This window comes from Capricornis sumatraensis, chromosome 3 (assembly GCF_032405125.1).
Source record: "Capricornis sumatraensis isolate serow.1 chromosome 3, serow.2, whole genome shotgun sequence".
NCBI classification, from domain to species: Eukaryota; Metazoa; Chordata; class Mammalia; order Artiodactyla; family Bovidae; genus Capricornis; species Capricornis sumatraensis.
Genome location: NC_091071.1, coordinates 5,865,045 through 5,876,924, shown reverse-complemented (window position 1 = coordinate 5,876,924; position 11,880 = coordinate 5,865,045). Strand labels below are relative to the sequence as shown.

Sequence of the window (11,880 nt, the reverse complement as noted above, 5' to 3'; positions counted from 1 at the left end):
AAAAAGCCTGTTTAGGGCTGAGTCAGATAAGAGGGTTCCATGGAAGCGCAGAATCTGTCCTCTTCTGCCTGGAAATACAGGTACATAGAGAGAGCATGGCTGCCTGGCTGGCCATGAGAGAAGTGTGGAAAACTCTACTAGGACGGCGTGGGGGGAACTGAGAAAAGGAGAAAGGAAGTCAAAACCGTGTCTTCCCACCACCATGGTCTGTTCAATACGCAATGCCAAGTTCATCATGGAGGTGGTGAGCGGAGCCTCCTTCACAGGCAGCCCTGGGATCACCAAGATCACCAGCCCCCAGTCTCTCACCTCACCCACCACCAGTCACAGCTGGCAGTGTCTCCCTCAGAGATGATCCCAGGGACTGTCACCAGGATGACCCATGACTCCTCCCCTCAGGGGCGGTGTGAGACGGCACTGGGAGCACCAGGGTGGGAGGGGCCTGGTGGGCCTTGGTTCTGCCTGAAGACTGAGGGGGGAGACACGGCAGGGGAGCCCCTGCCTGGAGGGAGAGGGGCCCAGAGCGGGCTGGCGCCCCCGTGTGTGAGGCGGGCTGAGCTTGACCACCAGCGGCTGCCCCCTGCTCCTCCCTGAGGGGCTGCAGCTGGGCAAGGGACTCGGCCCCCACCTCTCCCTGAAGGAGCCTCAGCTGGTCCTGCTGCCGCCCCTTCCCCTGGGAGGAGAGACACTCAGAGAAGCAGAGACAAGGAGAGACACAGAGACCGACTGCCAGGGAGCTGTGAGGGCGGGGAGGCAGGAGCTGAGGGGGAGGAGGCCCAGCGGGCGCAGGTCAGGACCAGCCCCTCAGCGTGAAGACAGGGGCGGGGAGCCCCAGATCATGGCTCCCTGTGCACTGACCACAGGGAGGCCCTTTTGCAATAAAGGAAAAGAAGAAGCCAGGCTGATAAAGGAAGTGCCCGTCACTGTCGGGGTGGGCGGGTTTGGGGAAGGCCCCCACCCTCCTCCGTCCTCTGAAGGAGCCTGGTCCTCACTCCTGGTGCTGAGACTCCCCCAGGGGCCCCCCCAAGGCCTCCCGTCTGGCCTTGAGGGCTCTGCCTGTCTTCTCACCCGGGAGGAGGGCAAGGCCATGGGGCTGCCCCTGCTGCTGCCCCTGCTGCTGCTGCTGGCGTCTCTGCAGGCTGGTGAGTGGCTGGAACTGTCCTGCTCTGCCAGGGACCCCAGGGAGGGGCTGTGGCTGGGTGTGTGTAGAAGGGTTCCCTGGGGTAGCCGGCCAGGCCTTTCCACCCCCAACAAACAAAGGGCGGCTCCCACAGTGCTGAGTCCCCCAACCCTTCACCCTCCTGCCTGCCCCAAGCCTGGAGAGGGGATCATGCAGGCCAGAGGGCCAGTCCTACACCGTCACACGTTCCCCTGCAGGTGAGGGTGCCCGATGGTCTGGGGTCACCTTCTGTGTCTCTCCTCATAGCTTCAGAGTCTCTCCCTCCCTCCTCTAGGTCACTGGGCACAAAGAAATAGCGAGCCTCTCCTTGAGATGAAGCAACCAACGGATCTCTCAGCCCCCGAGGGTGGCTCCATCCTCATCCCCTTCTCCTTCTCCTTCTCTCACTCCTGGGAATTAGCCAAGGTTCCCAACACGAAAATATCCTGGAGATGGAAACACTTCCATGGGGAGTTCATCTACAACACGACCCCTCTGTTCATCCATAAGAATTTTAAGAACCGGCTCTCCCTGAACTGGACAGAGCCTGAGAAGAACGGCTCCCTCCGGATCTCAAACCTGCGGAGGGAGGACCAGTCTGTGTACTTCTGCCGGGTGCACTTGGACACACTGAGACACGGCAAGCAGACGTGGCAGTCCCTCGAGGGGACCACTCTCACCATCACCCCCCGTGAGTCCAGCTGTCCTGCCTGAGGCTCCTGGAGGCCACTGGTGCCTTGGGCCCCAGGCCTGGCTCAGGCACCCTCTTCCTGACTCTCCTCTCTCAAACTCTTCTCCCTGCCCACCCCCTACTCCTCCCCAGGGCTCTGCCAACTTTACCCTTTTCACCTTAGTCTTCCCCAACCCAGGACCACCTCCCTGCCCATCCCCCTCTCTGCCCTCCAGATCCAGCCCCTCCCCCACCCCAGGCCCCCACACCCCCTGTGCTCCCAGCTGTCCTCCCTTCCTGCTCCAAGCTGGGCTCCACCCGGCCCCCCGCCCTCGCCCCACGTCCTAGGTGACTTGACATCCTTGGGGTGTGGCTTCTCCCCTTTGTCCTGAGTCCTCTGTGGAGCCCCAGCTGCCCCATGTCTGTCCCCCCACAGCCATGAGCTCAGCCCACACACACACAGCAGGTGCCGAGGGGCCCCGTGTCCCCATCACCTGTTTTACCATCTCCCCTTCCTTCTCTGCTCTGAACCCCAGAACATCAGTTCAACCATCCTTCCCTCGGTTCATCTCTCCTCGCTTTCCATCTCCTTCTCCCTCCTTCCATCCCCTTTACCTCCTTCCCTCTCTCCCCACCAGCATCCCCCCATGAGGTTCCAGTCACCCTGTCCCCAAGTCCACCCTGACCGTGCCCCTCTGTCCTCATCATGACGAGGCAGCAGTCCTGGCAGCTCCCCTGACTGTGCCCTCCATCCCGGGGGGACATCTTGGCAGCATCACCGCAGCTGACCTTCCCCACGACCCTATGTAACAGTTGGTCCTGTTGCCGTCCTTGGACAGCAAACACCTGCCCCATCACTCCTGGTGCAGGTGGGGTTTGACCCCAGTTTAATCCCAGAACCTCTTCTCTAAACCGTGAGCCTCTCAACCTCACCTACTGACCTGTCATCTCGTTGTCTTGAGTATTTTTAACCTAACAGTGGACGTGTTGCTTTAACAGATCTCCCTCTGTCACTCAATGGGCTGTCGGAACTTGAACCTCAATTTATTTGTCTCTAGAGCAACGGGGGTGGGTTCTCTCTGACAGTCACAGGCAGTAAGGGGGTTGTTGTCCATAACTTTTTAGAAAACTAGTGATTGACTAAGATAGTTTGCTTTATATAATCACTTGTGCTGGAAATTCTAAATAGTGTCTACAAGGGATGATGGCTCTGGGCTGGGAAGGGCACTCTCTCTGACTCCTCCCTTGGAAAACGACTGCCCCTTCTTGACCACTATGCTGATTTCAAAGCAAACAGATAGTGACTCAGAATCTGAATTCACCGAGACAGCCTTGGATTGATATTTCCTGTGTCTCCTCCATATTTCCTTAAATGACCTTTTCTGAGAGGTTTTTGGCCTCCTTAGATCTCTCTTCTTCCTTTTCTAATTCCCTAACTTCCTCTCCATTCTTTGCTTTTATTATTAGTGTGTAACATTATCTTTTGAATGTTTACTTTTTATAATTTAAGTTGTAAAAGTAAAGCATAAGTTTTGACCAAGATGGAGAGTTATATGCACATGTTTATCTCCACTCCCTCTAAAAATTTAGTGAATGACAGCGAAGGGAGTTTTTAAGACAAAAACCAGCAACAACAAAAAAATTTCTGATCTAGGAGGACAAAAACAAAATTGGGGAAGCTGGAAATAGATGTATGTAACTCACTCAGGAGATCACAGGAGTTAAACCCTAAGCCAGCAATGGGGACAACCAGGAGGAAAGCAATTCACACTACAAACCCCCTTAAAGGGTCATAAATGTGAACTCCTACTATCCCTGCTGGGAAAGATTGAAAGCAGGAGGAGAAGGGGATGACAGAGGATGAGATGGTTGGATGGCATCACCGACTTGATGGACATGAGTTTGAGTAACCTCCGGGAGTTGCTGATGGACAGGGAAGCCTGGCGTGCTGCAGTCCATGGGATTGCCGAGTCGGACAGGACTGAGCAAATGAGCTGAACTGAATATCCCTGAAGGAGGGTATGAAGCAGTCCAGATTATGATTGCAGATTAGCATAAGGTTTATGTTTTTGTTGCTGTCCAGTAACTAAGTCAAGTCTGACTCTTTTCAACCTCATGGACTGTAGCAAGCCAGATTCCCCCGTCCTCCGCTATCTCCCAGAGTTTGCTCAGATTCATGTCCATTGAGTCACCCATGCTATCTAGCCATTTTATCCTCTGCCACCCCTATCTCCTTCTGCCTTCAATCTTTCCCAGCGCCAGGGTCTTTTCCAGTGAGTTGGCTCTTCACATCAGGTGAGGTGCCCAAAGTATTGGAGCTTCAACTTAAGCATCAGTCCTTACAACAAATATTCAGGCTTGATTTCCTTTAGAACTGACTGGTTTGATCTTGCAGTCCAAGGGACTCTCAAGAGTCTTCTCCAACACCACAGTTCAAAAGCGTCAATTGTTCACTGCTCAGCCTACTTTATGATCCAGCTCTCACATCTGTACATGCCTACTGGAAAAATAATAGCTTTGACCATATGGACCTTTGTCAGCAAAGTGACATCTCTGCTTTTTAATATGCTGTCTAGGTTTGTCATAGCTATCCTTCCAAGGAGCAAGGAAGGAAATTTCATTTCATGGCTGCAGTCACTATCCACAGTGATTTTGGAGCCCAGGAAAATAAAATCTATCACTGCTTTCATTTTTTCTCCTTTTGTTTGCCATGAAGTGATGGGACCAGATGCCATGATCTTAGATTTTTTAATATTGAGTTTCAAGCCAGCTTTTTCATTCTTGTCTTTTGTTCGTTCTCATTAAGAGGCTCTTTAATTCCTCTGCACTTAATGCCATTAGAGTGATAGTATCTGCACATCTGAGGTTGTTGATATTTCTCCCAGCAATCTTGATTCCAGTTTGTGGTTCATCCAGCCCGGCATTTCGTATGATGTACTCTGCATAGAAGTTAAATAAGGAGGGTAACACTACATAGCCTTGTTGTGCTCCTTTCCAATTTTTCCAAACCAGTCCATTTGTTCCATGTCAGGTTCTAACTGTTGCTTCTTGACCCGCATACAGGTTTCTGAGAGACAAGCGAGGTGGTCTGGAACTCCCATATCTTTAAGCATTTTCCACAGTTAGTTGTGATCCACACAGTCAAAGGCTTTAGTGTAGTCAATGAACCTGAAGAAGCTGTTTTTCTCGAATTCCCTTGCTTTCTCCATGATCTGCCTCCTCAAAACCCAGCCTGTACATCTGGAAGTTTTGGAATTAGAATTGCATCATTTTCTGTATTTCTATATTCTGGAACCTTCTGTCTGGGAATTATCCACTCCTTGAATTTTCACAAGAATTTAGCCATTACACCTTCTGAGCTTGAAATCTCTACAAAAGGTAGTTCTTTAAAACTGTCCTCAATTTCTTCTTTGTCTGCCCATTAAAGTTTACTACTTTTTAATTCTTTTCAATTTGTGTTTGTCTCAGGAAATCAGCCATTTCACAGAGCTTTGTAGGTTTCTCAATGATTTTCTCAATGCATGTATGATTTCAGTACCCTTTTGACATTGTTAGATTTATAAGAGTCTTGTCTGCTTTCTGGTTTGTTTTCTCTGCATTTTTTATTCCTTCTGCTGTTCTATTTCCTTAAATATGTGTCCAGTCTAGGTTTTCATTCAAACTATGAGTGTCCTTCGAGCTGCCTCCTCGCTGTTTTTGTGACTCGTTTCTTGGATGCTAATCTTTCATTCATTTAAAACATCTTCACATTTAAAATAATGAAAGTTTATAGAAGCTTTAGTTTTGTAGGGTTTTTAACTTGCATTCCTATCATTTTTATCTGATATGTCAGTAAAATTAAATAATTTTTAAATTTGAAAGTCTTAGTTGAGGGATGGTATTTACACTTTTATTATTAATTTCTAATAAGAATGGACATGAATTTGGTCCACACTAACCGGAAGACTTCATTGGAATTTGGGATTTTCTTCCCTTTAGTGGAGTATTGAGTAATTTTTTAATTGTCTATTAAAAGAGCTACAATCTATTGGTAGGACTTAGAAATTAAGTTAACCTTAGAAATGGATTCCAGTATACATTAGGTACAGACAAATACTGTTTGATTTCACTTACAAGAGGTCCCTAGAACAGTCATATTCACAGAATCAGAAAGCAGACTGCTGGGGCAGGGGCTCGGGGGAAGGGGGATGGGGGAACAGAGCTTCAGTTTATGAAGGTGAAAAATTCAGGAGATGGATGGAGGTGAGACTTGTACAATAGTGTGAATGTACTTAACGCCACTGAACTATAGTTAAATATGGTTAAAATAGTAATTTTCATCTTATGTGTCTTTTACTACAATAAATAATTTTTATCCTGTGATTTAGTTCACCTGTGGGTAGGTGGTAAAATGAGGTTCTGAGGTCATAGCACTGGTCAGTGGTAGAGTCAGGATTTAAAAGCAGAGAAGAGGATTCAGAGCTTCCAGCGCCACCTCTTGTTACTCCACTCCCTGTGGGAGAGCTTCAGAGACCTGCTCCCACCTCCACTTTCCCCAAACTAGGGAACAAGATGTGACAGCTTCACCCAGATACCTCCACCCCTTTAGTGAAGAATTTGCATATTTTTCAGGCAGCAAGACAATCACCTGGGGTCCTACCACCACCACTTCCACAGCTGGCCTCGGGGACTCAGAAGGCAAAAAGAGTTCCAAGCTGTGGGCCCCAACCATGGAAGCTATAGTCGGGTTGGCGCTGGCCAATATCGTGTTGCTCAAGATTCCAATCGTAGGACTGACTGTGTACCTCTGGTGGAAGAGAAGCAAAGGTAAGTGGTCCGGGACCCCTAACCTCTCCCCAAGATTCCCAGCTTGTGGTGTTTCTCAGAACCTACTGCACCAGATGACCAGCGGTGCTCAGTTAAAATACAAGTTCCTGCCGGACCTGAGGACTGGGCTTGGGAATCTGCATTTTTAGTGACCTCCTCAGGTGGCATTCGTGGACCTACCGTGTCTGTGTGCGTGGAGGGAGAGGCCAGATCCTGGAAAAGTTTAAGAGAGAAAACCAGTATGACTTGGTGATTGCATTGGTGTGAGGGTGAAGGAGTGGGAATAAGTCCCATGTTTCCAACTTGGGCAAATGAGGCCATGGTGAGGCCACGAAGTAAATTAGGGAGCAGAGGAGGTCAAGGACCATGATTGGGAGAGAAGAATGACTCTTGAGTTTGGGATGGTTTATGTTTGTGTGGCATCTGAGTAGAGATGCCCATCAGAAATTTGGATGTGTGCATTTACAGCTGAAAGAGACCACAGGGCGAGAGGCATTAACTATTTACGCCACAACACACTCCAAAACTTATTTGAAATATATTTTTTAAAATTTGCTATATGGGAACTTCCCTAGTGGTCCAGTGGTTAAGAATCTGCCTTGCAATGCCGGGGATGCAGGTTTGATCCCTGGTGGCAGAACTAAGATCCCATATGCCTCAGAGCAACTAAGCCTGCAGGCCAAAATTACTGAGGCCCATGCACTGCTAGATAGTCAGTGAATCACAAGGAAGATCACGCATGACAAAGAAAGATCCTGTTTGTTGCAACAAGACATGGCACAGCAAAATAAATACATGAATAATTTTTAAAATTTGTAGAGAGCGATGAGCCCTGTCAGACTGTAAAGCTCAGAGCTTGAAAAGCACAGAATTGGGCGTTCCTGCAGCCAAATCCTGCTTCACACTCTGGCCTGGTAAACTCTGGCACACTAATACTACTGCTGTGAGCCTGAACTATACTGATCGGTAAAATGGGAATGAAAACAGTACTTCCCTGGTGGTGTCATGACAAACAAAAGGCATTTAGAAGAGATTCTGCTTACAGAGTAAGCACTATATGAGCATGAGCACTTAATAATTAAGCTACAACAATTAAAATTATGTAATTCTGGATTATATAGGTAAACAAACGGAATAAAAGTGAAAAATCAGATACAAGCAGGATAAAAAGAGATCCAAATACATGCAGGAATTTAGCAGGTTAAAAGGAAGCATTTCTCATCCAGGGGGAAGAATGAGTATTTCTGGAATAATGGAGTCACAGCTGAGAAAGAATAATATTGGCTCCCTGCCTTATAATTTGCACCAAAATTGAAGATAGAAATGAGGAAAAAATAACCCTAGTGCTAGTAGAAAGCAGGTGAAACTTTTACAACCATGAGTTGAAGATGACTGGCCTAAGTATGACAAAATATCCAAAGCTATAAATAAAAATATTTATAAATTCAACTACATACCAATTGGTTTTTTAATTCTGCAGAGTGAAAACCACAGTGGTTGTCTCCTGAGAGGGAAGATGAGGGTCAGAGATGAAGAGAAAATGTGACATAGTCACTGTGGAAATGCAAAATGATATTTGAGGATCAGCTCAGATGAGAATCCACAAATGGGTAAAGACATCATTGCACATAGTTATGTCTCCCCCCAGCAGCATTACAGCATACAGGTTTAGAAACGTTTGGGAATTACTGGTTAGAATTTGCGTACAGCTGTTAGCACCGAAATCCAGAAGGAATGGTTGAGTTAAATAACACAGAGTTTACTTTTTTCCCCCTTGTATAAAAGTGTGGAGCCAGGGGCAGAAGCTGCTATCCATAAGCACTGAGGTTCCGACCTTTCTGTTCACTGTTCTGCATTTTGGCTTCTCTCCCGAAGGCCGCCTCATCGTTCATTATGGCTGCTAGAATTCCAGCCATTATTTCTGAATCCAGTCACGATGAAAGAACAAAAAGACTATTCCCCAGCTGTGTCCTCCTTTTAAGAGCCTTTGTCAAGTCCTACCCACAACTTCCCCTTATGTCTTATTGGTGAGATTGAAAAACTTTTTTTTACTTAAATGATGGTTGCTGTCGTTTTTTGGGGGGTGGGGGGAGGAGGTTCTTCGTGGTGGCCCACAGGCTTTCTCCTCGTGGCACTCGGGCTTAGTTGCCCTGTGCAGCTTGTGGAATTTAGTTACCTGCACCCCACCCCACCCCACCCCACCCCCGCCACCCAGGGATTGAACCTGTGTCCCTTGCATTGGAAGACAAGATTCTTAACCACTGGACTATTCAGGAAGTCCCTTATAGGTTAGATTTAGTTCTAGATCCTACATCTGTCTGTTGGGGCGCACGCAGCCACTCCAGATAAAAAGTTTCTGTAACTGAACAAGGAGGAGTGGTTATGGGGCAATAAACAGTATCCCCTGCCTCAGGGAGCATCCACGATTGGAGACGTGTCAGCAAGTGTGGCAGAAGCACAGGGGGACCCAGGGGGTCAGGGAGCCCATGAGAAGGCACAGGTGGAGAGGAGAGGGCTCAGCAGGGGCTTGGGTAACCTGAGAGAGAGTGGATCATCAGGACAGGAGTGCAGTGAGGTCACACACAGGTACAGAGGGATGATGACCGAAGAGAGCCGGAAGGAGAGATAGCTGAGCATAAAAAGGCTAGTGTTCGCTCTGTCAGAGTTCTCAGTCCCAGTGATTGAAAAGGAAGAGGAAAGAAAACGAGTCCAGGGTTTGGCTGAGTGGACCTGAGGTCACGTGAGTCGGGGGAGGTCAAAACCACCGTGTCAGAGAGTGACAGTGCTCTGGGTGCGGGAAGAGCTGCTCTCCTGACTGATGGTGAAGACAAGGCAGGACAGGTGCGGGCAGCCTCGGGGTGCCACAGGGGCGGGGGCGGTCAGCTGAGGCCCAGGCCCTTCCCAGGGAGGGGGCCGGGCAGAAAGGCAGGGAGGAGACAGGCCTCCGTGGATGGCACAGTGACTCGCTGTTGGTCCTCCTGCAGGTGTGCAGACTGAAGCCAGGACCCCAGCCAGGTGAGCGCTTGTCCTCCAGTATGGGGGGGTGGGGGGCGGTGCTATTTTATGAGCAAGAAGTTTCCTCCGGAGCGCAGCCCCAGGGAGCCTTTCACGGGCCTCCCCTCCTGGGCCTCCATCCACATCCTCCCAAGTCCCCACAGGCCAGGCTCTTCACTTCCTGAGGCTCCTGATCCTTCAACAGTCAGAGCCGTGGCCCAGCACTTTCTCTGACTCTCTCCCAGAACGTCTCCCTTTGTCTGTCTCTGGCACCCGCCTTTCCTCTTTCCATCCCCAGGTCTCAGCCTCTCCCTCTGTTCATCCTGGTTTGTCTCCCCCTTGAACACCGTCCTTCCAGAACACACCCGCCTGCTCCATGCTCTGTCCCCTTTCTTGCTCCTCGTCCAGTCTGTCCTTTGCCCTGTGACATGGGCCTCCGGCTGCTCTGCCCTGTCTCTCCTCAGAGCGGCCTCCCTCGCGGCCCCCAGTCTGGCTCCCTCTCCTCTGGCCCCGGCTCCTCTTCCTTTCCTCTCACTCTCCTCACCGCCCACCGCTTTCCTTTCTCATCCTCTCTGCCACATCCAGGCTTTTCCTTCTCACAGCCCCTCCCTCCTTTCTTGCCTTCCTGACTCTTGACAGTGTCCTCCCGGGACCCCTCCCCAGATGGCATTTCCTCGGGGACCAAGGCCTGAGCACCGCCCAGGGGACCAGAGAGAAGCTCCCTGGTTCTCACGCTCCGGTTTGGACCCAGGCGCTGCCGCAGAGGGCGGGCACCCCCTCCTGCTTCCCCTCCCTGCTCCCCTCAGTAAAGCCGCTTCTCTGCAAGAGTCCACCCCAGTCAGCTCTCAGGGACGGGGCTACACTGCAAACAGCCCCTCATCCCCGTCCACACAGCCTCCGCCTGAGAGCCTCAAACCTCTGCCTTCATCTCCGAGTGTGACCAGGCAGGTCACAGAGCCTCCAGTGAGAGGAGCAGCCCGAGGCAGGTGGTAGCTCTTTTCTGCCCCGACTCTGACACATCACTGCCCTCCTGTTCCCACTCAGGGAGTCCTTCAAAAACACGGAAGAGAATTACGAGAACACTGGTAATAAAGGTAAGTCCTGCCACCACCATCCCCACTCTCACCTGGGTCTTCCTTTTCCTCCCCAAACCCCCTCCCCACACAGGTGCCCTCAGCATCCTCCCCTCTCCCCTGCCTCACCCACCCTCCCCTGAGACCCTGGTCCTGACCTAGAGATGACCTCACTGCTGGAGCCCCTGCCCATTTCTCTACCCTGGCTGCCTGATCACCTGGTTCCAGTACATCTTGAGTTTTTTTCTAAGACAACATTATGAAACCAGAACACAACAATAACATAAGCAGCTCCAGTTAGGGCCTGAAAGGATGAGAGTGAAGTTTGGAGGAGGTGGGATGGATGGACAGAGGAACTGTGGTGTCAATGGGGCATCAGCTGTGGGATCGTGGCTCTGAGATGGGACCCCTTCCCCTCTGCTGTCTCACCCCTCCCATTTCTTTCTCCCCCAGGATGATGGTGAAGTCCTCCATGCCTCCCTCACCCTCTCCAGCTTGACCTCACCAACTGAGCAGTGCCTCCTCTCCCCCCTCCACACTGGGAACCCCAGAAGAGACCCTTACTCTGTCTTAAAGACCTTAAGGAGTGGGGCTGAGTGAGGACCTCCTTTGAGTCAGCTGCGCACAGGGATCTCAGTTCCTCATAATCACCCCGGCCAGACACAGACGACTCAGAGGCCTGCAGGTGCTGAAAGTCACCAAGGACCTGAGAGTCACACAGGCCCTGCCCCAATTCCCTCTTCAACCTCCCAGCCTTTCACCGCAAAAATAAAAGGACCTGTACAATTTGCCTGAACACACCTAAGGAGAAAGCTGATGTCACCTTCAACTTCTGTCCTTCCAGAAGTTGATAAAATGAACCATGATAGATAGCTCAACTGGAATTCCATCACCTCCACTAGCTTTGTTCGTAGTGATGCTTTCTAAGGTCCACTTGACTTCACATTCCAAGATGTCTGGCTCTAGGTGAGTGATCACACCATCGTGATTATCTCAGTCGTGAAGATCTTTTTTGTACAGTTCTTCTGTGTATTCTTGCCACGTCTTCTTAGTATCTTCTGCTTCTGTTAGGTCCATATCATTTCTGTCCTTTATTGAGCCCATCTTTGCATGAAATGTTCCCTTGGTATCTCTAATTTTCTTGAAGAGATCTCTAGTCTTTCCCATTCTGTTGTTTC

The 11,880-nt window shown here is 50.0% G+C and overlaps 1 protein-coding gene across 1 annotated transcript; it reads left to right on the top strand.

Annotated features, from left to right (window-relative positions):
• Positions 1–1,087: 1,087 nt before the first annotated feature.
• On the top strand, positions 1,088–11,416 carry LOC138076536 (paired immunoglobulin-like type 2 receptor alpha). The gene is made up of 6 exons (XM_068968754.1): positions 1,088–1,142; positions 1,455–1,850; positions 6,441–6,635; positions 9,620–9,650; positions 10,674–10,723; positions 11,156–11,416. The coding sequence occupies exons 1-6, from the start codon at positions 1,088–1,090 to the stop codon at positions 11,158–11,160; spliced, it is 732 nt and encodes a 243-aa protein (XP_068824855.1). The 3' UTR covers positions 11,161–11,416.
• Positions 11,417–11,880: the final 464 nt, after the last annotated feature.